Source organism: Bos grunniens, chromosome 7 (genome assembly GCF_055505025.1).
Source record: "Bos grunniens cultivar Pamir isolate PY7600 chromosome 7, Bosgru_T2T1.0, whole genome shotgun sequence".
Classification (NCBI taxonomy): domain Eukaryota; kingdom Metazoa; phylum Chordata; class Mammalia; order Artiodactyla; family Bovidae; genus Bos; species Bos grunniens.
This window is the reverse complement of record NC_141171.1, coordinates 62266279-62290632: the sequence shown is the minus strand read 5'-3', so window position 1 is coordinate 62290632 and position 24354 is coordinate 62266279. Positions and strand designations below refer to the sequence as shown.

General features: G+C 50.2%; 1 protein-coding gene across 20 annotated transcripts in view; it reads left to right on the top strand.

Moving 5' to 3' along the window:
• Nucleotides 1–24354, top strand: part of TNIP1 (TNFAIP3 interacting protein 1) — a 51695-nt gene continuing 27341 nt past the window's right edge. For 8 of the 20 annotated variants that reach the window (XM_086412492.1, XM_086412493.1, XM_086412485.1 and 5 more), the window contains exons 1-2: nt 7408–7532; nt 23113–23284. In XM_086412492.1, coding sequence (XP_086268618.1) covers nt 23149–23284 — 136 coding nt within the window. In that variant the 5' untranslated portion in view covers nt 7408–7532; nt 23113–23148. Of the gene's footprint in view, nt 187–7407; nt 7533–23112; nt 23285–24354 lie in introns of those variants that run through there. The other 12 variants (XM_086412501.1, XM_086412502.1, XM_086412497.1 and 9 more) reach the window with 5 other exon arrangements.

The following is a 24354-nucleotide window of genomic DNA, read 5'->3' as shown; positions in this document are numbered from 1 at the left end:
GGGCGGGATGGGGCCTCAGCTGAGTTTGTGGGGCTGCCTTCGCCTCCATCTCGGGGAATTCCCCTCCTGCCTAAAAGTCAGCCCGGCCCAGCTCTCCTTCCTGCAGAAGCACAGTGAGCCGAGGCACCTTCTCAGGCGGCAGCCCCCGCTGCATAGACCCCATCATCTTCTCCTGCCCTTCCCCAGGTGAGTGACCTGCCCAGGGTGGTAAGCCAGGACGGGCCAAGGTTCACCACACAAGGCTGTGGGGCCACCAGACCCTCTGGCTCTGGGCCACAAGCCACCTGGCGCCCGGTTTTTCTGCCAGCTAGTGTCTGTGGCTGCCCTGACCCCGGGCTCTGGGCTCTGCACCTCTACCTCCTGGCCTGCCCTCATTCTCTTCTTGCCTCTCTCCCTCCATTTCTTATTTCCTCTTCCTGCCTTCCTCTCCTTGCCTTCTCAGCCAGTCATTTTCTCTCTAGTCGCCAGCAGTTTTTCCAAAGGGAAGGAAAAGAAAGATCTGCTTTTGTCTTATCCTTTCCCCAAGAGAAGGGAGCAGGTTCATAAGTATGAAGGCAGGTGTCTGTGTGTGTGTGTGTGTGTGTGTGTGCACGAGCAGGGGTAAGAATGTGTGTCTATGTTTGGGAGCGTGTGTCAGATCTCCCAAGATGCTTATGTGGATGACCGTGTGAGGCAGCGCGTGTGAGCATGTTTATGTATTTGCGTGAATGTGTCTCTGAATGTCTGGGTCATTATATGATTGTGTGTCGGTGAGTTTTTGAGGGTATGTGGGCGTGTGTGAGGCACTTCAGTGATCTAAAGCTAGACAGGAAGAGAGTCTGGTGGGAGTCTGCCCTGCCTCCCTTGGGAACACAGTGGAAGGCTGGTGCCCTCCTTAACAGGGGGCAAAAGGGCCTGCAGGGGGCTCCCCCACCTGCTCTCCTCCGGGGCCAGCTGGCCCTTTCTATGGCTGAGCTCGTAACAGAGAGACCCCAAGGCACTAGGTGTGGGTGACGGCTGGCAGACAGTGGTGATGCAGCCTCCTCTTTGATCACAAACAGTCCAGATTTTCCAGAGCCGGTCAGAGGCCCAGCCCAGGGAAGTCCCTGGCTAGGAGGGGCAAGGAGTGGAGGCCAAGTCACTGTCACAGTGGCTTCTGGGCTGGAGAAGAATGAAGGGAGAAGTGGGAGTGGCCCAGAAGAGGGTGCATAGCAGAGGCCTTGGGGTGAGGCTGAAGGAGGATTGTTCTCAGGGCCCTGTCAGGGCTTCCCAGGATTAGGAAATGCTCTGGTTCCCTCGGGTCTGCTTCCTTCAGGGGCTGGGAGGAGCCTGGCTGACCTTTGCCAACTTCCAAGAGACTGACAAGGGGCAAGATTGGCTCCAAACCCAGATCCACTTGACATTCTGAGCTGCAGATACGGGAGGCCAGAGCGAGAGAGCCTGGAGGAAGGGAGGCCTGGGGCTCCTAGGAACTGTGGGAGGGGCCTGGCTTGGCCACATCTGCTACAGGCCACGGCTGGGAATTCCCCGCAGTGTCACTTTGCCCTTGCTTCTCCTCCAGCAGTGCCCAGGAAACACAGAGTAAAAGGCAGGCCCAGGGATGCAGTGGAAACAGTTGGAACAAAAAAGAAAAATAGGAAAGACACTGGAGGAACAGTCTGGAGAAATGCCTTGTTTCCGAGAAACTTTTGTGCGGTCTACGGCAAGTTCCTCCACAGCTCTGGGCTCTGAGGTCCTCACTGGAAGGAGAGGAACGATCCCTGCCCGCCCTGTGGACTGGGTCATGATTATCATTGTCGCCTCTCACTGATGTCACGCTCCGTGGTGTTCCATTCTTTCTACTCCGTGCACTGTTCTAACCTTCCTGTTATTGATGAGGACCCTGGGGGAGAGTCCTCACGAGGTGGAAGTGCCAGGTCTGTGTAACCCCAGCACCCACCTTCTCACCCTTGCGTGACATGCCTCTTGAAAGTGCAGCAAACTGTGACTATGAAATGGTTTAACTCATCTTAAAGTGCTGAGTATATGTGCAAAGTTATGGCTTTCTTAGCACCATCGTATCCATCCTCTCATGTGGTTATTTGGGAAATAAACAGAATTAAAAACACCTTTTCAGGCTGAGGGTGGGAAGCAGGGGCCATAGATTCTGCTCACTGATTTAGTCTTTACTCCCAAATATGATCACCTCGTATGACTACAGCTGACACCATGCGCTTGACATGCATTTCTCACTTATCACTGAAATCTCCCTCTCATACGCACACACCCAACACCAAAAAGCACCTAGAATCTATCACAGGGTTTTCCATTCCTGAGATTGTCCCCAAGCTATGGAGACGTGGGACTGGATCTAAAGAGGTACCCGGACCCAGGACTGATGTTTTTTTAGTTCATTGGTTGCTCATCACTCCTATCCAAGGCTCTGACTCATTAATTAGCCTCCAGGAGTGAGGCAGGTGCTGCTTGCTTTAGCAGCTCTGTTCCCATCACTGAGGTGTGGAAATAGCATCGCTCTGGCAGCAGGAGACTTAAGTACTATTCCAAACTTGCTGTAAGACTTCTGACAAGTCCCTGGCCCATGCTGGCCCTCAGGCACTGGTTTCATCCCTATTTAAGGGCCCTTTCTCAGGACCCTTTAAGGACTGGCATGTTGAGTGCTGTGCCCTGCAAGCTGGCAAGACTCTACAGCCTAATGCTCAAGAGTGTTAAGACTTTAAGAGCCAGAATCTTCATGTTCCAGTGACTTGTGGCAGTAGAAGCCACCTAACACCTCAGAGCCCCGGTTTCATCTGTGAAGTGGGGGTTATAATGGTTCTGACCTCAGAGTCTGGTTGGGAGATACATTATGTGAAAGTGCAGACCTAGCACTCAGCAAATATTTCATTGATGTTAACCTCCTCGTGTCTTTAATACGCAGCCTTCACTCCTCTTTAGGCACTTGATTTAGAGCTTAACCACTCACAGGTTGATAGTTTTGGGCATGTATTTTATTTCTCTCAAACGTGGATTTAGGTGTGACTTTGGAGCAGCCTTGGTGGAGGTGATAGAAAGGGGCTGGTGGTAGAAAGGAGACTGGGTCACTGCATGCCTTGAAACAAAACAAAATGAAACCACACACAGGTCTTTTGATTCTCCTCCCAGGTGGGGTTTTGCGTAGGTGCCTGTCCTCACTCTGGAAGAGCAAGAGGTTCCCAGTGGCCTGAGTCACTCGGTTCTCAGTGTCAGACTCAGCTTCCCAGTTTGGCAAGTTCCTTTCAGGTCTGGAGGGAGCAGAGGGTGCCAATCTAGGGCGCCTGTCTCTCATCCCACCGAGCCCTCAGAGTTGAGGGTCCCATAGAGTTTGTGGATAGTGGGATGGAACCTAGGGAGGCTGCATTCCTGGGTTTAACACTGAAGTTCTACTCAATGCATGTGATTCACATCTATAAACCACTATCTTTTCTTGAATGCCTACTGTGTGCCAAGCTCTGGGCTTGACTTATATGATCTCATTTATCATGATCACCTAAGGGGTAGGTAATCACATCTCCACTTTTTAGAGAGGAACAGAGGCTTAGAGAGGCCACCCAGGAAATCAGTGTTTGAGTGGTTACAAGCCCATTAGTTAGGTCCATAGTCTGTGATCATCATGAGTGTTGAGTTTCTGTAAGAAAGTAAGAAAAATTAGGGCACATAATGCAGTGGAAAGAGTATATATGACTTGGAGCCAAGGTCCCGGGTTTCAACCCTGGTTATATCACTCAATGTGTGTGGCCTTAAGTCAATCCTTACTACATCAGTCCCCAACCTCTTTGGCACCAAGAACGGGATTCGTGAAAAACAGTTTTTCCATGGACTGGGGTAGAAGGCATGGTTTTGGGATGATTCAAGAGTGTTACATTTATTTCTATTATTATTACATCAGCTCCACTTCAGATCATTAGGCATTAGATTCTGAAGATGTGGGACCCCTGCTTTTATTACATGGAAGACTCAGTTTACTGATCTGCCAAAGAGGGGATTATGATCAATATTCCTATGGCCTTTAACATGGTGGAATGTTTGAAAGTCAGACTGGAAAGGACGAAAGGGGTGAGTGTAGTTACCGGGGTCCAGCCCCGGTTGGATTCAGGGATTCCCTCAGGAGGACGGCGTTGGCGATTTAAAGAAATAGAGAAAGAGATAAGGAAAAAATTTCTCAGTTAAGAAAACAGAGGAGAGAAAAGAGGCTGATATTCCTTGCTTTATGCAGAAAGCCAATAAAGCCCCAGCACGGGACTTGCTCTGTTCACGTAGGCTGCAGGCACCCTCTCGAATCGCGAAAGGTGCCCCACCTTAGGCACCTTCTCGAGTGGGTCTTAGAAGCCCAGGCAGGAAAGTGAACACAGAGGGCCTCTGCGCTCCAGGGAAATCAGCCTGAAAAGGAAAAGGAAAGAGAAAGAACGACATGGGGAGACCAAGCTTCGGTGAGCAAAGCCTGTAGCTTTATTTTTAGCAGGGACTTTTATACCTCAAGTTGTACATAGAAGATAATGGGGGATGCAAAGTCATGTAAGGTCAGCAGACCTTAATCATTATCGCAAATACAAAGGCTTTGGGTGATTTACATCATCTTCTGGTCAGGAGACCTGCTAGCATTTTTCTTCTGATAAGAATTAGTCAACCAGAAAAACTTATTTTCTCCAAAGGTGACTTTTCTTAGAGTTTAGTACTACTCCCCGAAAGCACTAAACAGAGTTGCATTCCTATAGGGCAAGGGTGCTGTGGGGGTAATTAAGGGAAGAATTTATTAGCTTAGGGGTCTAAGGTTATTATTAACATTAGAGCTTCTACTTATATTTCTTATATATCAACTATATTAATCAATACACTCCCAGGAACACAGTGGGTGAGAAATATGGAAACTTGGCAGCAGGCATTTACTCGATAAAGATTTCTTCTATTAGTTCTATTTTAATAATTTCTAACTCCCCGAGAGGCTCTGCATTGTTAGAATAACTAAGTCTCCTTGTGCCTCATATGGCTGGGAGGCCGTAAACAATCACATCCATAGCTGTAGGAGTCCGGAAACCTGTTAGGTTGGTTAGAAGGCTTTCTGAGGGGATCACAATTGGAACACACCTTATTATACCCTGGAGACTTATAAACTAGAGCTCTAAATTGCTTTCTTATAGATAAGAGTGGTTGGGGATAGCCCCTCATGACTGTCAGAGGAGTTGGTGGAAGTCATGAAGCAGTAAAACAGACAGGCTCAGGTTTTTGGGGTAGACGCTCAGGCAGGCTCAGAGGGGCACCCCTCGAGTTCTGGCTTGCTGTGCCCACCAGATCTCTCCCACAAGCCTTGTCATGGGGTGGGGACTCCCATGCTGGCTCCCGGCATGTAGTCATCACTTTGAAGAGATGACTCTTCTCACACATTGTAAATGTTAAGAAAAATTATCCAAAAGTAGGGAATCAGGCAAAAAGATGACTGTGTGACCTTTTTATGCCATTCTAGAGCACTGTCTAACAAGCCCACCTCTAGGAGTCATCCTGCACTTTGTGGAATGAAACAATTCACCTAATTCTCTAAGGTCAGACATTTAGAAAAACAGCTGAAGTAGTTTGGAAACAAGACGCAAATAATTGGAGACTCTTCATTTTTTAAAGTAAATTTCAGTGTTCATGAGAAGACTTGGGTTGCCCAACCCAAGTTGCCTTTTAGGAAAAGGCAAATTGGGAATTACAGACAAGAGCAGAACAAAAACTAGACTGGGGGATCCTAATGGGCGAGGGGATGCCTGAGAGCTGCAGTATGAATCAGCCCAAGACTGTAATCTCCCAGTACCCTTCCGAATTGGTCTCACTCAATGGTGCTTTGTTTGGTGTTCACATCCCTCTCTCCCTCCCTGTCTTCAATTTATTTTTGCAATTAAGATGAACTAGAATTAATATTGTTTTGAGAATTTGATAACCCCTTTGAAGTAACTAAAAGCATCACAGGATGTCACAAAGCCTGAGAGTACTTAGGTAGGGGTGTGTGTGTGTGTGTGTTCATGTACAGTCACAGTTAATTTACAGAGTTTTCCTGTAAAATGAGGGCCTATATGGAATAGGTCCCCAGATCCTTTCCGAGGATGAGGGCCTGTCAATCACTAAATTTTCTATAGTTCCAGTGAAATGAATCTTTTAGAATAAGTTTTTCATAAAGCTGTATTACCTCAATTTAAAGAGCTGTTCTTTATTCCTGTTATAAAGCTGTTCTTTATCCAAGCTGTTCTTTATTACAAGGCCTTTCCACTTTTTTTTTTTTTAATTTTACTTAAAAATTTTTTTTTTTTGGCCAGTGTGTGAGATCTCAATTCCCCTACCAGGGATGGAAACTGTGCCCCCTGCAATGGAAGCTCTGAGTCTTAACCATTGGACTGCCAGGGAAGTCCAGGCCCTTCCACTTTTTGAAATTAAAATTTACCCTCTTTTCTTTTTCCTAATTTTATTTTTAAACTTTACATAATTGTATTAGTTTTGCCAAATATCAAAATAAATCCGCCACAGGTATACATGTGTTCCCCATCCTGAACCCTCCTCCCTCCTACCCTCTTTTAAATAAAATGATGGGCTTAAAAAAACAAGTGTTCCCAACCTTCACCATGTTACTGCTCCTGCCAGGTCTGGGGACTCTCACAACCTGTCTGCATGATCTGACCCAGGTATAGGTAGACGGTAGGAGGTGGGCTCCGGATTTGCCCACTTGGGTTTGAATTTTCGTTCAGCCACTTACTGAGGTCTTCTAATCTCCCTGTCCCTTGTATCTTAATTTATGGTTAAAAATAAAAGTGGGGGCTGGGGATAGAAAACCATCTCACTAGGGTGGCTGAGCAAATTAAATAAAGCTTACCAAGTCTGGAGCAGTAAGGGCGCAAAAAACGTCAACTGTGACAATAAGATTCTTTAAGGGTACTTTCAGCTCAGAATTTCCGTGAGCTCTGTAAGAAGTCTCGGGATCGCCCTGGACCGCACTCTAGGACCCGGAGCTCTAGCTTTGGCTCAGCTACAAATGCTTACTGCCTTTTGGCAAATCCCCTCCCCGCGCTCTGGTCCGCGTGCCCCTCGGCCCAAGGAAGGGGTGGGTGGTCTCTGCGGCTCCTCTCTGCTCTGAAATTCCGGCTTTCGGGGTGGCCCCTTTCTGGCGCCCGGAGTTTCCGCAGCTGGGAGTGCCGCGAGGGGTGGCCCGGAGGCTACCTAGGGGCCGGCCTGCGGGACGGGACTCTTGCGGCCAATCTGCAGACTGTCTCCGGCCCCCTGACCTCCGGTGGCTGCTGTTTACTTCGCTGCGTCCCACCCCGGCGGCTGCGGGCCAGCCCAGACGGCGCCGCGTGATTGGGCAAGCGGCCTGTCAATCGCTGGGGACTTTCCCAGGGGTGGGGCGGCCCGGCCCCCAGCACTTCCTAGTCCCTGGCCAGGTCCCCCAGCCAGGAGCTGGGATCCTGCTGAGTGCTGTGAGGCCAGAGCCTGGCGCGGGCCTCTACCCTGTCCCTGGACTCGGGACTGGACGCCGAGAACGGGGCGCTGTCTCTCAGGGTCCCCACCCTCAGGTAAGCCGGTTGGGCGGAGCGGGAATGGAACGGAAGGGAACCCGAGACCCGGCCGTTCCGAGTCTCGGCAGTGACCGGGCGTGGCGCGGGGAGGTCAGGCCCGGCCTGGTGGCCTGGCTTCTTGGCTCAAGGGCTAGCCTCGAGGCACGCGGCGCCTCCGAGGGTGGCGAGGTCCGGCCGAGTGGGGAATCCCTGACCCGCGCGGAGGGTGGTGGGCGCGCGTGCGCACTGAGTGGGCGACCGTGTCTGGGACCAGCGTGCAGTCCGTGTGCAAGGCGTGCAGACCGTCGGGGTGTGTGTGTGCGGGCGTGGATCTGTTTACAGTATGGGAGACCAGTTTTGGAAGCAGTGTGCACACGTAATGAAGAGGAAAATAGCTCATTGGGCGCTTTCCAAGTGCTGATTTTAACTCGTTACATGTATTAAACTCATTTGTCACTGTCACCCTCAAAGTGAATTTGATTATTATTATCCGTATTTTACAGTTTAGGAAACTGAGGCATTTGGAGATTGGGGTCATACAGTTAGAGAGTTGCACAATTGGGATTTGAACTCTAGCGTTTGATTCCAGATTTCGTTCTATACTTACTGTTTCTGTTGAAAATATTTTGCCCTCTGTTGGAGGCAACATTTGGGTGCATTTGCAGGGCAGCTGTAGTGAGTTTGGGGGAGGGATTTTTGGGTGTGGAGTTTCTACATGTGTGAGTTTTGCGCTGTAGAATATTTATCTGCAGGAGAGTGCGAGGTTGTGTGTACATGAAAGTGATTGTATTATACATTCATTAATTGTATGGGAATTTTGTGGGTGGGAATTTTGTGCGACTGCGTGAGACTGTTTTGGTTGAGGGGGGACTTTTATGGGTGATGCAGAAAAATCAGCAATGTTTATCCCCACCCCCTTGCAGAATGACAGTACAGAGAAATCTGTGGATTCCTAATGCATCATTTTTATTTCACAGTATTGTCAAAATGTAATTTAATCAGCTCTTACTCATTTTCCAAACAATGTGGTATGGTAGAGGGGAATTCAGCACCTGATGAGAGATCCGGAAAGAGAACTGTCTCTCTCTTTTTTTTTTTTTTTCCCCATTCCTGACAATGTATACTGCATTAGGAGGCTGGAATATTTGTTAGCACAGGCTCATAGCAATCCTATGATGTATTAATATCCTTGTTTTACAGCAGAGAGAACTAAAGTAGTGAAAAACCAATAATGGTGATAGTAACAGCTTACATTTATCAGCACGTACCACGTGCCAGGCACAGTGCTTTACGTTTAGTATCTCTTTTAAGCTTTCAACAACCCTCGGAGAAAGTCACTCTTAGTAGCCTTAATTTTCAGATGAGGAAACGGAGTCCCCAAAAGGTTAAGACTTGCCCGATACTAGTAAGCCTTGAACCCTGAGCACTATTTCCTTTCCACTATCCTGGCTGTGTCCTGGAAAAATAATATGATCAGGGTCTGGCACTTCATGGAAGCACCTGATCATGTCCCTCTGGAGACAGCAGCCCTGAGTGTCCTGTGTTCTACATACTTAGGTGAATCTGTTTCCCCCACCCATGGGCATCCGTGGGTATGGCATGGGACTCCTGCTGAGGGTTGCTGCCTGCCCTTATTCCCACACCAGGGCCTTTGGGGCCCCAGGAAGCCATGGGGTCTGACTCATACCCTTACTCCCCAGTCCTGCCTGTGACTTGGGCCCGGATGTCCTGGGTTGGGTTGGCCGACCTGATTTGAACACCTCAGAATTGTAAGAGGTTGGCTATTGGCCTCCCTCTCTGGGTGCTCCCGGGTACTGTTTTGGGTACTGTTTTACTCTCACACTCACTGTGATTTAACCACAGCAGCCTGCTTTTTTCTCCACGTTCAACATGGCAAGTTTATTCTTGCTTAGGCCTTTGTGGATATTGTTGCTTCTGCCTGGAACACCTTTCCCCAGCTCTTTCCACGCTGGTTCTTCCTTATCTGTCAAGTCTCGGCTCAAATGTCACCTCCTCAGAGGGGCCTTCCCTGACCTTTCTATGCAAAGTAACTCATTTTTTCACTTTCTGTCATATTACTATTATATATATTTTTGATACATTCATCATGCCTTGAAATGACCGTGCTTATCTGCAAATGAGAAAGTGTGTGTAGAGACACTGTATATGTCTGGGAAACAGTAATTTTTAGTGTTTGCTTGTTTGTTGTCTTTCTCTTTTCCTGGAGTGAAAGGGTGAGAGCAACGACCTCTTTAGTGTTCACATGTGCATTTCTGTTACTAGATAAGAGTGTCTGGGGTAAGACTGCTGGGTTTGTTCAAAGGATGAGTAGAGTAGAAGAAACTAGAATAATGGTGCATTTCACAGATAAGAAAATTGAGACCTAGAGATGGGAAGGAAGGCCCATGTCCCAGAGAATTAGTGGCAGAGTTGGGGTGAGAGCCAGAAGTTGCTTCCCACAACATTATTTTTCCCTCCTGATAGTCAGGAAACGGATCCTGCCAGTCCTCTGGCGTGGTGCTGTGTGGAGCGGCATGGTGCTCATGGTTCTCTGTCCTCCAGGAACATGTTGTAGACTGGGCAGAAATGTGCCCTGAGTGCTAGCTGGAAGGCATAGTGTGCCAGCAGTTGCCTGGCACTGAGTCTGGGTGGGGTGTGATGCAATTTTGGGGGTGCCAGGTGGTCAGGGGGCTTCTGTAGGGAAGTGACTTCAAGGCCAGGCCCAGCCAAGATGAGGAGGTACAGAGCTAGGCCTGAGCTCCTTCTGGAACTTAGGAAACTGGGCAGAGGATTTGGGGTAAGGCTCTCCTGGGTTGGGGGAGCTGACCAGCTGGGCTAGGAAAAACCCTAAAGTCTTGACTGCCAGGCAGAGAAGTGTCAGTTTTTCCCTGCTCCGTCGGCAGCACTGGGAAGTGATCAGAGCAGCTGGTTGGTAAACCTGAGCATGCATCAGAATCCCCTGGGTGGCTTGTTAGACAGACTGCAGGGCTGCGTCCCCATAGCGGCTCAGCCAGCTGGTGGCAGCGGTGCTGGGGCCGCCAGACCAGCTGCTCTTTGAGAACCCATGGTGTGGCGTGCCTGATTTAGAGTTAGCACACCAGGACGGGGGCTGCGCCTGCTTCCTCATCTGTAAGATTCTGTGACGTAAGTGCTGCCTCCAGAGGGGTGCACATGAATGAGACAGTGCCTGTCAAGCACTCAGCGCAGGGCTGGCGTGGGGCTGGTGTGGTGTAAGTGACCCGTCGCTGCCGGCTGCTGAGCCTCATTCAGTCTTATTAACAATGCTGTTCTTGAGGATGTTGAAGGGATTTCAGGAGGAGATGATGAGGAAGGTCAGATGTTCCAGGCTTGGGCATAACTTGCCCTTCATCCTCTGCCACCTCTGGACCATTCTGTGTCCTCTCTGGATGGATCGTCCTTTGTGGTATCTCAGACGTGCTTCCATCCCTGTTTGGAACAGTGGAACTGTATACGTGGGCGGGCCACAGGGATGAGCCAGCCTCCCCTGGACCGCAGCACAGCATCAGGGAGCGCTCTGTGGGCGGCCCCTTCCAGTGCTGTTACAGGTGGCTCGCTGCGGCAGGCCCACCTCCTCTCTTGCCCCCTTGTTTTCCTCTCTGCTCATGGCTCACTTGACCCGTTGGAGGGAGAGGAGGGAGCGGGGGAGAGGGAGGAGTAGGATGTATGGCAAAAAGAGTGGACAGCTGGCCGACAGAGGATCCGGGTTTCCTCGCCTCTCTGTCTCCACTGTCCCCTGCAGCCGTGGGCGAGTCTCCCTCCCTTGGCCGGCTTTGGTGTCCCAGCTGGAGAGTGAGGGACTTGCACTGACAGGTGTCTCAGGGCCGTGGCCCAGTGACCGGGCTGCCTTCTCTTCCCTGGCGATTTCTGAGTTCTGCTACTGGGCCAGGCCTTTCTGTGCCCCACCTCCTGGCTTCTTGCTGCTGCCCCCCTGCCCTTCCCTCCTTTATCCTACTCCTCTTTGGAGAGTGTCAGCAGCTCTGTGAAGTGTTGCCAGAAGGAAGGTACAGCCACCACGGCCTGGCCACTGGCAGGAAGTTTTTATCTGCGCTCCCCCCATGATCAGCCCAGGACAGTCAGTCACTCTTCTGATAGGAACGGATGACTGGGCTGAGGAACGGTGGCTTTTTGTCCAAGGGCTGTCCCCAGGCAGGGCTGAACTCTTGTCTTCCCAGGGACCTCACCCTGAGGCTGTTCCTTGTGTCCCTGAGCACCTGCTGGTGGACAGGCCGGTGGCCCAGGCAGGGGTGTGTGTGTGGGGGGGAGGGGGTAGTGAGGGAGGGCTGGGGATGCTATAGGAGTCATGTCACCCAAGGCGTCCTACTCAGCGGTCAGAGCTGGTATTTTTAGGGCGGGCATGGGGGTGTCCCATGAGTCAGGGGCCCTTGGTTTGGTCTCCACCCACAGTGGAGGAGGCTTACACCACTCTTGGCTGGCTAGCAGACCATGATCCTGGTCAGCTTCATCTCTGTGGTCTGAGGAACGCTGGTCTTGCCACAGCCCCACTTCTGCCTCTGGGGTGCAGCCCCCCACCCTGATCCCAATCTCTGGGAAGAGGAACAGGGGTCTGAAGATGGCAGCATTAACTTTTAGAAAATGCAAAGGAATCTTTCAGACGCAGAGAGTAACATGCAGACACTTGGGAGAGCCACCATTCACATTAAGAAATAACATATTCTGTTCATTTGAAATTTCTCCCTGATCATCTCCTTCCCCACTCTTCCAGAAGTAGCAAGGGTTATAAATTTAGAGTTTATTCTCTTGTATTTCTCTACAGTTTTATTGATATTATAAATATATACATCCCTAAACAATATGTAATATTGTTTTGTATGTTTTAAGATGTTACTTAAATGTTTCCAACTGTGTTCTTCTGCAGCTTGCTTGTTTTGCTTCTTATTATGCCTGAGAGATTCATTCCTGTTTGGATCTCTAGCTCTGGCCTACTTGTTTCTCACAACTGTATAGTATTAATAGGGGCTTCCCTAGTGGCTCAGTGGGAAAGAATCTGCCTGTCAAACAGGAGATGTGGATTTGATCCCTGGGTTGGGAAGATACCTAGGAGAAGGAAATGGCACCCCACTCCAACATTCTTGCCTGAAAAGTCTCATGGACAGAGGAGCCTGGAAGACTAGAGTCCATGGGGTCACAAAGAGTCAGACACGACTTAGTGCCTAAACAGCATGGTACTAACATTCACTGGTATGAAGTGGCCCCAATGTCTTTATTCATTTTCTTCTTCGTTAGCTTATTTCCAGTCTTCACTGTTGAAACGGGACATCTATGGCTTTTATCTGGTTGGTGGTCCCTGGAAGCTATTCCCTTCCTAGCCATTGTGGCTCCTGTTGGGTTAGCCCTTCAAGGTCTTCAGGGAGATCTGGGGATCCTCGTTGGTCCTCACAGCATTTCCTTGGGGAGAAGAAACCAGGAAAGTGAGGTCTGCTCAGGGTCACTTGGTGAGGGAGCGGAACCAGGATCTGAACCCTGGTTTCACAGAAACCCTCTTTTCACCATATTTGGTATGAGGGGAATTCTCAAAAGTTGTCATCTTCCCCCATGGAGAAAAGTTACAGGGTTGGAGAAAGCCTTTGTTGGAACCAGCTTTGGGCATTTGGGGCACCAGTACACAGGAGGACAGTTGAGTCTCCCTTCCCTTTAGGCCCAGGGTTGGCCTAGTGCCCTTTGACCCTATAGCTGATAGGCGAGGGGCTCCTCCTGGGTCAATGGTGCCAGCTGCTGGGTTGGGGGGTGGGTGGGTGGGGAGGCCAGGCTTCTAGGCACGGCACAGGTGCACCAGTGGATCCCAGGAGCTGTGAGGAGGCGAAGGCTAGCAGGCTGGAGGTGCCTGGGCTGCCTTCTCAGCCCTTCTTAGGGGGCATTGGCAGTGGTGAATACAGGCTGGGGACTGATGATCAAGAGGGGGCATTCTGCTTGGTCCTTGGGAACTGGGCCACCTCGAGCCCAGCTCTGCACCTGTCTGGACTCGGCTTCCTCTCCAGCAAAGCAGATATAAGGCCCCATGGGAGGGCCCACGGGCAGTGGACGGGAAGCTTCACCTTTGTTCCCACACCAAAGTCTGGTGCTTTTCCTCCCACCTTTGTCGCCTCAGACCCAGCCTTGACCTTCCTTAAGCTAGATCCTTTCTGGAAGGTTCCAGGTTGAAACAATCTGCAGTTGCCAACTCTTCATCTGCAAAATTCCTTGACTAGAAAACTCAACCCTGGAGTTTACCTCTTGATTTTTTTTTTTTAAACATTCTGTTCACTGCTTTTTAAGTCTTTATATGATAACTAGCATCTACATTTTTTTCTCTATTAATTTCACTTGGGTCAAATATTTCCCAGAATGAAATTAGAGGACAGGAATTTCCTGCATATATGTAAATTATTTATCATGAAACAATATACATCACAGACTGTTAGAATTGAGGAAGACCATAGAAATATTGATTTTACTAATGAATAAGTTCTTTGGTTCAGGTGATGAAGTCCCTCCTGATTTGTGAACTAGTCCCTATAGCCTGTCTGTGCATAGGAAGCAGATTCATAATAAGGAGGCTCTCATCCCTGCCCTCTGCCAACCAGCCTCATTTGGTGCTAGAACAATAGCCCTTCCTTATTGTTCTGACTTTGTCAAGCAACTTAAAAACAAAGTCAACTCCCCCTTTAAAAGAGTTACAAAATAACATGTGCTCATTGGAGGAAAAAAACTCCAAAAACTCAAGGGATGCCAAAGGTATAAAGTAGAAAATGAAAGTTGTCTTTGTTTCTCCTTCTTCTCTTCCACCTGTTTTTTAAAATCAATTTTAAAAATAGAACAGGCTAGATTTCTCTTGTAAAGAGTTAAAAAATCTGTTTTAAAATAAAGGTTTCCTTTGATTCCAATCCCCTAGCCCAAGTCCTTCTCTAGAGCTGACTACTAGCAGCGGTTTGGTGTGTATCTTTCCACCTTTTCTTATGCATATGTAAGATTTTATTGTATATGTATATGTTTATGCACACATACAGGGCTTCCCTTGGTGGGTGAAATGGTGAAGCTCTCTGGCTGCAATGAAGGAGACCTGGTTTTGATCCCTGGGTCGGGAAGATCCCCCGGAGAAGGGAATAGCTACCCACTCCATTATTCTTGCCTGGGAAATACCATAGACAGAGGAGCCTGGCGGGCTACAGTCCATGGGTTTGCAAAGAGTCAGACTCGACTGAGCAACTAACACTAACACACACACACACACACACACACACACACACACACGCATACACTCACACACATAGTTGTGTGTGTACGAATGTGTGTAACAGGATAAATAATACCTTATTATACATCAATACTTTGCTTTTTTACTTAACAGTATTTTATGGGCACCTTTCTGTCATTGCAAAGCAGGCTGCCCATTCTTTTTGATGTCTGTGTACTATTCCATTGAATGAATGCACCACAGTTTATTAAACTAGCCCCGTCTTGACGAACGTTCAGGACATTTTTGCTATTAGAAACCGTGTGTCAGTGCGCATCTTTGTCCAGTCTCTGTACAGTGATACAGAGATTTCTAGCTTCTTAAATAGGTGGTCACTGAATGAGTTACCTCTGGCCCTTTAAATAATTGAAACTTCGTCAAGCATACTTTTTTACAAGATAACTTTCATCTCAGCCATACAAACCTGATTTTTTTAAATTAATTTTTATTGAAGTATACTTGCTTTACCGAGCCTGATTGTTGACATAATTGAGAAAGGACATTCTTTACCGTGGGTGACCCAGGTATAAGAAAAGCAAATGTTCACTACATCAGTAGAAACATAATACCTAAAAGGGTGGAGATGAAAGTTCCTCTGTTTGGTCAGGCAAGCCACATCTGGAGTGTTGTCCATTTTCAAGGTCAGATACAGATAGGGTGGGAGTGGAGGGGACGGGGTGGGGAGGGGTCCAGAAACCTGTCCCTGCGGAGAACAGTGCAGGGAACAAGGGCTAGTCTGCTTCTTGAGTGCTGCAGGTTCCGAATCTGCTCAGGGCTGAGATGGAGGAGAGGGGCATCTTGTTCCTTATTCTCAGGGACCCCAGAGGGCAGAGCAGGGGCAGTGGAAGCAGAACTGGGAGTAGCTTCACTGCAGTTAGTGCTGGCTGCCCGGGGGTGCTCCTTGGGGAGGATGTTGGTTTGAGTCACTAAAGATGGTCAACCAGAGTCCCCTGGCTCTCCTGCGGACTGGATAAGCATGGGTCTGAATCTCCCCTGAGCTTCCATTCAACCTGAGGCGCTAAGCCCTGGTGACTGCTGGCAGTCAAGGGCAGACTGACACCTGATCTCATGCAAAGTTAGTGGCACACAGAGGCAGCGGCTGGGAACCTGGGCGTGTTTCAGGTAGTGGAACGACAGGACTGGTGTCCTCCCCCTGAGCTTCAGCCTGTGCCTCTCCGTCAGCGCAGGCCAGGGAAAAGGCACTGGTGTGGAGTCTGATAGAATGAGGTTGGGTTCTTTGTTCTGCCACTAACCAGCTGTGTTTCCTCAAGCAAGTGACTTATCTGAGTCTGCCTCCTCATCTGAAAAATAGAGATGATGCCATCCAGCCAAGAGGATTGGTTTCCTTGCTGGAAAATAGGGATAAGAATGTTCATCTCTGTGTGGTAAGAAGAAAATAAGGGAATCCTGTGCATAATGACGCAGCACAGCGCCTGGCATGTGGGAGCACAGAGCTGTCAGGGCCTATCCCAGCTTTAGTTAGATACTCCTTGGTCCTCTTATGCAGTTTTCAGCCAACTAAGGGCCTGGTCCTCCCCACTGTGCCTAGGCTGGTAGTGTAGAGCTTGGATCTTGGAGGCTAAGTAGGGACAGTGGGGCTCTTTCTGGGGGTGAGTCAGTGGATGGGAGTGGGGAGGGACATGGGAGATGCCAGCTGTGCTTGAGAGACATGACACTCAGGCTGACCTGGAGCCTGGATGCAGACCAGAGGGGAGGGCAGGACCCGGGGAAGGGCTGCAGACATCGTCTGGGGGTTTCCAACTGCTCTTGGGAAGGCGACACACCCCTGAGAGCACTGCAGGAGGGTTCGTGAGGCAGGACATCCACTTGGGCATTGGGAGGGATGGGAGCTAGGGTGCATGTGTGTGCGTGCTCAGTCATGCCCTACTCTTTGCAACCCCATGGACTGTAACCCATCAGGCTCCTCTGTGCATGGGATTTTCCAGGCAAGAATACTGAAATGGGTTGCCATTTCCTACTCCAGCGATCGAATCCCTGTCTCCTGCATCTCCTGCATTGACAGGTGGATTCTTTACCACAGAACCACCTGGGAAGCTTCTGAGCTGGGGAGAGTAGCCTTTTTAAGATCAGAAGACTTTAGAAACAGATGGCAACATATTGTAAGTTCTGGAATGTTAGAACTAGAAGAGGCCTTAAAAATTGTCTAGTCTGCCCCCTTATATTGTATTATTGCTATTGTCAACAACCCCTCCTTTTAGAAAACTGAGGCCAGGTGATGGAAAATGTTTGCCATGGTGTATCTAGACTAGAAGGCTTCCCTGGTGGGTCAGTGGTAAAGAATCTGCCTGCCAATGCAGGAGACGTGGGTTCGATCCCTGGGTTGGGAAGATCCCTTGGAGGAAATGACAACCCACTCCAGGATTCTTGCCTGGGAAATCCCATGGACAGAGGAGCCTGGAGGGCTATAGTCCATGGGTTCACAAAGAGTCAGACATGACTTAGCGACTACAACAACAGCCTCCACTAGATCCCATGATTCCTGAGCCCCACCCATTCCTCATATTACACTGTGTGCCTGTAGCCTCTTTCTTACTGAATTGTTTGGAAAGACTGATTAAATCCTTGGCTTCTCACTGGTGAGATGCTGGGGTGGGCTCCTTGGGTACACCCTGTCTAAAGTAGGTGCAGTGTCTCTGCTGACAGTCATCAGGAGGACTCTGTCCGCTCTTTGATGGATGGACCTGGAGCCACAGTTTCCCTGATTGTGAAATGGGTGGAGTGGTCTGGAGGTCATCGTGAAGTGTGGAAGTGGGAAGATTTTTGTTTTAGTTTGCGAGATGTTTCATAATGCCTCACTTCCTGTCAGCCCTTGGGGGACTTGCAGGATATTCCCATTTACTGTTGAGGAAATTGAGGCTCAGATGATTCCTGATCTTTCGTGAACGTGGCCTTGGTCCAAGGGCTTCTCATAGCTTCAGTTTCACCAGCTATGGTGTTGTCCCAGTGTTCCTGCTTACAGTTATTTGCAATTCACAAGAACCAAGTGGATGCTACAACCCATCAGCTGGGCTGTTAGGGGCTGCCTCAGCCTTTTAGTAAGAACCTACTAAATGCCAGGTACTTTGTGAGGTATTATAATTATTATCATTTAGGAAATCTTATTACAAAATGAATACATTTCTTTATTAAATAAATCAAATAATTAGGAAATAAGTGAGAACGCCCTTCCAATTGTACGCATATTGTTTCATTTAGTTTCTTTAATCTGACGTCCATGGCTTCTGGTTTTTTTTTCTGTTTTGCAGATGAGGCTCAGAAAAGGTGAGGGGATGGTCAGTGTCACCCAGCCTGCAGGGGTGGGCAAAGCTGGGACCAGGGCAAGGCCCTGGGGCAACGTGTGAGAAGGCTTCCGGCTCAGGGTCTCATCCTGCTCTTGGGCTCCCCCTTCTTTGTTGCACCCTACCTGCCCCATCTGCTTCCGTCTCTGATCCTGCCCTGTTGGGACCCTTTCTTCCTGATCCAGGGCTGTACTATCTTCTGTGTGTGTGCTGGGTCCCCTCCTCTTTCTTGCCTTGTGGCTGGCTGCCAGAGTTTGGGTCTCCGTGGATCCTTAGGCCAGCATGAAGACGTCACCCAGTTTCTCTCTAGTCCAGGCTCCTCTTCTGTGCCCATGAAGGAGTTGAGGTCCACAGAATGGACAGCTTGCCCACGGCCATCAGAGTGTGCAGTAGAGTAGGTGCCAGGACTTCTGACTTTCTGTCCTTGCCTTCTTTCTGGAGACCCTTCCCTTTGCCACACTGTCCCCTGCACCCACCAGCATCCCTGGCAGCCCCTGCCGTTCCCTGGGGAGGTCGCTTGTGGCCGCTGTGTCCTCCCAGTTCCCAGTGCCAGAGATCTACTCAGGCTGTCTTCCCTGGGCTAGCGAGAACTTCACTTCCCCCAGAGCCGCAGGGTCTGGCTGGCCTCAGGATGCAGCCAGTGCCCAGTGGCATTAGATCAGGCGAAGCTCCCAAGTGGGCCTTAGTTTCCTCACCTGTGGAACAGATGTCAGCCCTGCCTCCTTCCCAGGTTCTCGTGACAATCCAGTGGAAAAACATGCTTGGGAAATCATAGCGATTTTGCAAATGTTACTAAGCAAATTCATATCATTTGGGGACTCTGGGAGCCCCTACTCCTAGCAGCAGCACACAGCTAATTGAAAGACAGCCTCTAATGGGCTGAAGTGTCTCCGTGCAGAGGCTTCATTTTCAATTTAGCCTTTTTCAACCTTTGTCTTGGGTGGAGGTTACCATCTGGGCCCATGCCCCCTCACGTCTCCTCACCCACCCTCCCCACCCCGACTCCTTCCCATCCTCCCATCCCCACCCTCTGACCCCTACCCACCCCTCCCTCCTCACCACACCTCCATCCCCTCGATGCTGTCTCCTCCTTCTCTTCTGGCTCCTTCAGTTTCAATAGCATCATCTCCATCTTTACACTCTGTGGTCACTGCCTGACCTGTCATCTGTCTGGGCCCTTTTCTGCCCCCAAACCAGGCCTTTCTGGTTCCAGTGGGCGCCCCCAGGTTTTTCGGGGTGGGCTGTGGGGACTTAAACCAGGATCTTGTTTTGGAAGAAGATCTGAGCTGCCTGTGTCTTCACCCCCAGCTGTTTCTGTTTTTGCACAGTGGGTTGGTAACTCCTGCTGGTGGGTCACCTGATCTGTAGCTGCTACACCCAGGCCCATGTGGACACAGAGTCCATGCTGGACTTGGCAAGAACCCGGAGAGGGGGGTCTGCAGTGCAGTGAGTAAGTGCAGGAGCAGAAATGGAGATGGGGCAGTGGCAGACTGGAGAGAGAGCAGGGGCCCTTCCAGCTCCATCCTGACATCGTGTGTGACCTTGGTCTTCATGCTCCAGGGCCTGCCTGCTGCCCTCACACCCTGAGTGAGGGTCAAATGAGCTCGTGTCCCAGGATGCCTAGGTGCTGAGCTCCAGTACTGCCCTAAGTGAGGCGTGGGGGTGGGGTCAGTGCCTCTTTTCCCCTGTCCACACCCATCCCTTGGTCTGTGATGCAGGGAAATGTACCATCAGCGTGGGAGACAGGATGGTGACGCAGGCCCTCATTCCAGGAGCCTTGGGGCGCCTGGTAATGGACTTGGCCTCGTTGTCCTTGGAAATTCCTGTCCAGCTCTGTCATCCGGGGAATGAGTCCCCTCTCTAAGAAAGATCTCAGAACCACACAGACCAGGAGGAGAGTTCCCATCTGCCCGAAAGTCATCCTGAAACTGCTGCTGACCATCTGGGCATGAGGTCAGCGGGATATGGAAATTCCCTGTTCCCCTCTTTGTGTTTCTTGCCTCCAGAAGTCCAAGCCATCCTTTGGGTAGCTCTTCTGGTCTCCAGAGAGGACTTTCTCACAGTAGGCTATTTGGTCTGGGCTCCCGCAGCCTGTACTCTCCCCCTGCGCCCAGCTCTGCCGACCCAGGCTGGAGTCGAGAGAATAAGCCTGCTTGCCCCTCAGCTGCTTCCCCTGAGCCCCCTTCCCTGGAGGCTCCCCAGTGCTGAGGGAGAGCATGCATGGTTTGGAGAATGTGAAGGTGGGATTTCAGTTCCTGGGTCCTGCATCCTGCTCTGTTGCTTGGTGTTACATCTGGGCATCTCCAAGGGAGCTTAGTTGTGCCAGGCTCACTTCTAGATGTGTATGGCTGTCCCGGTGTCTCTGGTCAGTGGATCACAGTTAGGCTCTCAGGATGTTTGCACATGGCTTCTCAGGAGGCAGGTGTAGGATTAAGGGTGCCTCTGGTCCTTTCCGTCTCTCTGCTCTGATTAGAGATTTCCTGGGGCTCTGTTTTGGACCACTCTGACAATACCTTGGTAGACCAGTTGGACTCAGCGCCTGCTCTCCTGGAGCTTCTAATCTATTGGGCAAGCCAGATGTGGAGTAAAAGTATTCCCAAATTATCACGTATTGTCAACTGTGAGTTCCATGTAGGGTGAGTGTGGAGTGGTGAGCAGGAATCCAGACACCTGCTGTCACTTATCACCAGAGGTGCTTAGGGTTCCTTTCAGGTCTCAGTCTTCCCATCTGTGGACTCCATGCAGTGTCAGTCACCTCTCGCTTTCCAAGTGCCAGGCCTGCACTGGCACCACAGATGAGGAGAGCATGCTCCCGCCTCCAGGAGATTTTCAGTCAGATACATAAAGACTTACCCCAGTCATACGTATCCCATTCTGGGCGTAAGGGCCTGCTGGAGAGGCACACAGGAGAACGGGGAGTGCAGAAGTAGGAACCCCCCAACATCTGCCAACGTTTGGAGCTCCTTGCTCCATGCCAGTCACTGCCAGGTGCCTCACCCACACTGTCTTCTAATTCAGTGAACACTTCAGAGCTTTCTTTGCTCTGCTGTGTAATGTTGATCTTTTGAGTTAAAAATAAGTCTCCCATAAGCTGGTGACTTCTATGTTGGGTGTGTGAGCAGCTGTCCTGTGCCTCTAGGCTCAGTGGGTGTGGGTGGCTCGCAAATGTGTGTTTCTCTTGTCAGTCTTTGGGGGACGGGGGTCTCACTCACCAGAACTTTGTTTTTCTTTCTGGCTCGTGGCATCCCAGGGTAATGGGGACCCTGTGGCCAAAATCCTTGTTATGTCTTGTGCTGTAGGGCAAGGGAAACAGCCCAGAGTGACTGGATAGATAGCTCCATGTTATCTTGCAAACAGGCTTGAACTTGCCTGTTGCCCCTCTGGCCTGAGTCTTGTTGGAGGGAGCTGTGTGAGAATAGCAGGCGTTCGACTCAGCTTTCTTAGGTGGAACTGAATCTGCATCTCGCCTCACTTGCTGGCTGTGTAATCCTGGCTGAGTTTCCTAACCTCACTGAGCCTCCATTATAAAGTGAGGATAATACTATGTATTTTCGGGCTGTTGTACAGCTTAACTGAGATAATGCAGCCGAAGGATTTAATGCAGTGCCTGGCAAGTAGGTTAATGAATGAGCTGTTATTATTAGTCTTTTTTTTTTTTTTATACTCTTTTAGCAAAGCACTTGTGGGTGCTCAAAGGATCTTTGAGGACTTGTGACTGGAATCATTTTGGCCCTGGGGGTGGTGATCTTGGGAGGGAGGTATCGGGGCTCCAAGTCCTTCTGGAGCCCCTGGTGGTGGAAACCTTTGGAGCTCTCCTGTGGTTGGTAAGCTCTTTGTAGGGCTGGAGGCTGAATCAGGTTTTCAGCCTCAGGGCCTTTGCACTTACTGTTCTCTCTGCCTGAAATGATATTCCCCCAGATATCTGCATGGCTAGTTCCCTTACCTCCTTCAGGTGAGCCCTGAAGGCGAGCCCTCCTTCCCTGTGAGCCCTTTCCTGACACCTTCATTTAAAATTAAGGCCCTACCTCATACTTCCTGCTTAATTTTTGTCCGTAGATATTTCCATTGCCCCTAATATTGTGCTCATCTCTCTCACTGTCTGGCTTCTTCCACCACTACCATGTAAGCTCCAAAAGGATTTTTTTTTTTTTTTCGGTCTGTTTTGTTTGCTGATAATTACCTAGCACCTAGACTAGCATCCAGCACAGAACAGATGCTCAACTAAGTCACAAAAGTCAGATTCCTGAAATCATTTTGCACAGAGGTTTCAGATGAAATAAAGCCAGTGAAATCGAACAGAGTAATGCAGAGCACTTGCTGCGCAAGCAGATGGTGCTTTGATGGAAAGTACATCTGTTCATTAGAACTGGAAGGAGGAAGGTGACAGTGTCAGTTTGTATATTAAATATTAGTCAGGGGGTTTTCTTTTTCTTCTTTCTTTTAGAAAGCTAGCGTACATATAAATGGAACTTCGGATTGGATGACTTGCTTATCCCTTTGGGCACAACATTTCACTTTAAAGATCACTGATTTAGTGTAAGACTTTCATTTCCCCTCCGCAGAGAGGGGAAGGGACTGCCCACGATCCCACAGTGAGTTAATAGTTAGACTATTTATTCATTTGATAAGTGTTTACTGGACATTCCCATCAGAGCTAATACCCTGCTGGGCGCTGGGGATGCAATGATTCAGGGTCCCGCTTCTTCTGGACCCCATCAGTAGGACATGAAGCTCATGTGTTTTGACTCCCAGGCCAGTGCTTTTTCTTATACTCTACATTGCACCTCACAGTTGACTGCTGTTCCAAATGAACTGGTGGTGCAATGAGGCTGCTAAAAGAAACTGACGGTGTTCTTAGGTCACATGCATAGAGGCAGAGTGTCCAGACCAAAGGAAGTGACTGTCCTGCCCTGCTGTACCATGGGCAGACCAGCCTGTGATGCTGTGTCCTCTTCTGGGTTCTGGGGACTGCCTTCCAGGGCTTTGATTGTCTAGGATGCTTCAGTGGCTCGGCCAGCCCCCTGACCTACTGCTGTTGTCCTTCCAGCCAGGCGGGTACCACGGCAGGGGCTGAGCCACCCTCATGGAAGGGCGAGGACCATACCGGATCTACGACCCTGGGGGCGGCGTGCCTCTGGGAGAGGCGTCCTCAGCTTTTGAGCGCCTAGTGGAGGAGAATTCCCGACTGAAGGAAAAAATGCAAGGGATAAAGATGTTAGGTAAAGCAGACCCTGCCCTCTCCCTGCAGAGCTCCTCCCTCAGCCTGCAGTGCTGACTGGCGCATGCTTCTGCCCAGGCCCCCTCTCTCCCTCCCGGCCCAGCATCGGCTCCTGCCTTACAGCTGTGTCTCTGTGCACTCCTCTAGCAAGGTGGCAGTCTTCCCAGCCCTGCGTCCCCAGCACCCCAGGACCCTGATGACCAGACTCAGAACACTGTGAGGGACTGAGAAGGAGGCGTGGGGTTGCGGAGAGGGAGCCGGCAGGCTCAGTTGGCAGACAAGGGGAATAGCCATGAATAGGCCATCTACCAGAAGTACCAAAAGTGGGGAGAACTGGCATCACCAGGGCAACCACGGGCCAGTCCCCAAGTGTTAGAGCAGGGAGTCCAGCTTGGCTTGAAGCAGGGCAGGAGGAGACCCCTTACTTCCTGGCTCTCACCCAAGCTGTCACCACTGCCCAGGACCAGCCCGCTTCCCTCCACATGGCTGACCGGTCCCCGTCTGTCAGCACCCAGCTCAGATGCTGACTCTTCCTCCATGCGAGGTGTTCACTGATTTCCCCATGCAGAGGGGACCCTTTCCTCCAGATTCCTAAAGCTCTTCCTTCACCACACTGTCCCCTTCTCTGGCCTTGGGCTTTGGGAGTTTAGTATAGCTCCCAATTTCCCAAATGCTTTCTCCCTGCTTGGCAGATCTCTCCTAGGAATGGCAGATCTCTCCTAGGAATGGCAGATTGGTGAAGGAGGGATGGTGTTTCCCTGTCTCCACTTACACAAGAAGGCAAACAAGGCCCAGAGGGGTGGTGGGTGGTTGATGTTATGGAAGGTCTCCTCTCTTCAGGGAGCCCCTGACTGCAGTCTGTAGGCTGTGGGTAGCCCCCCTTGGGACCATGATGGTGGGCCTGAAAGAGCCCCTGGCTTTGTGGAGTCCTCAGTCAGGTGTGGCAGGAATGGGGCAGGAAGAGGGTGCTGGAGGCCAGAAGTTTGTTCCAGATTCCCCTCTGCTCCTTCCCCCCTGGTTGCAGGGCCTCTTCCTTATCAGGCTATTTCTGGCCATGAGCTGGAATGATAT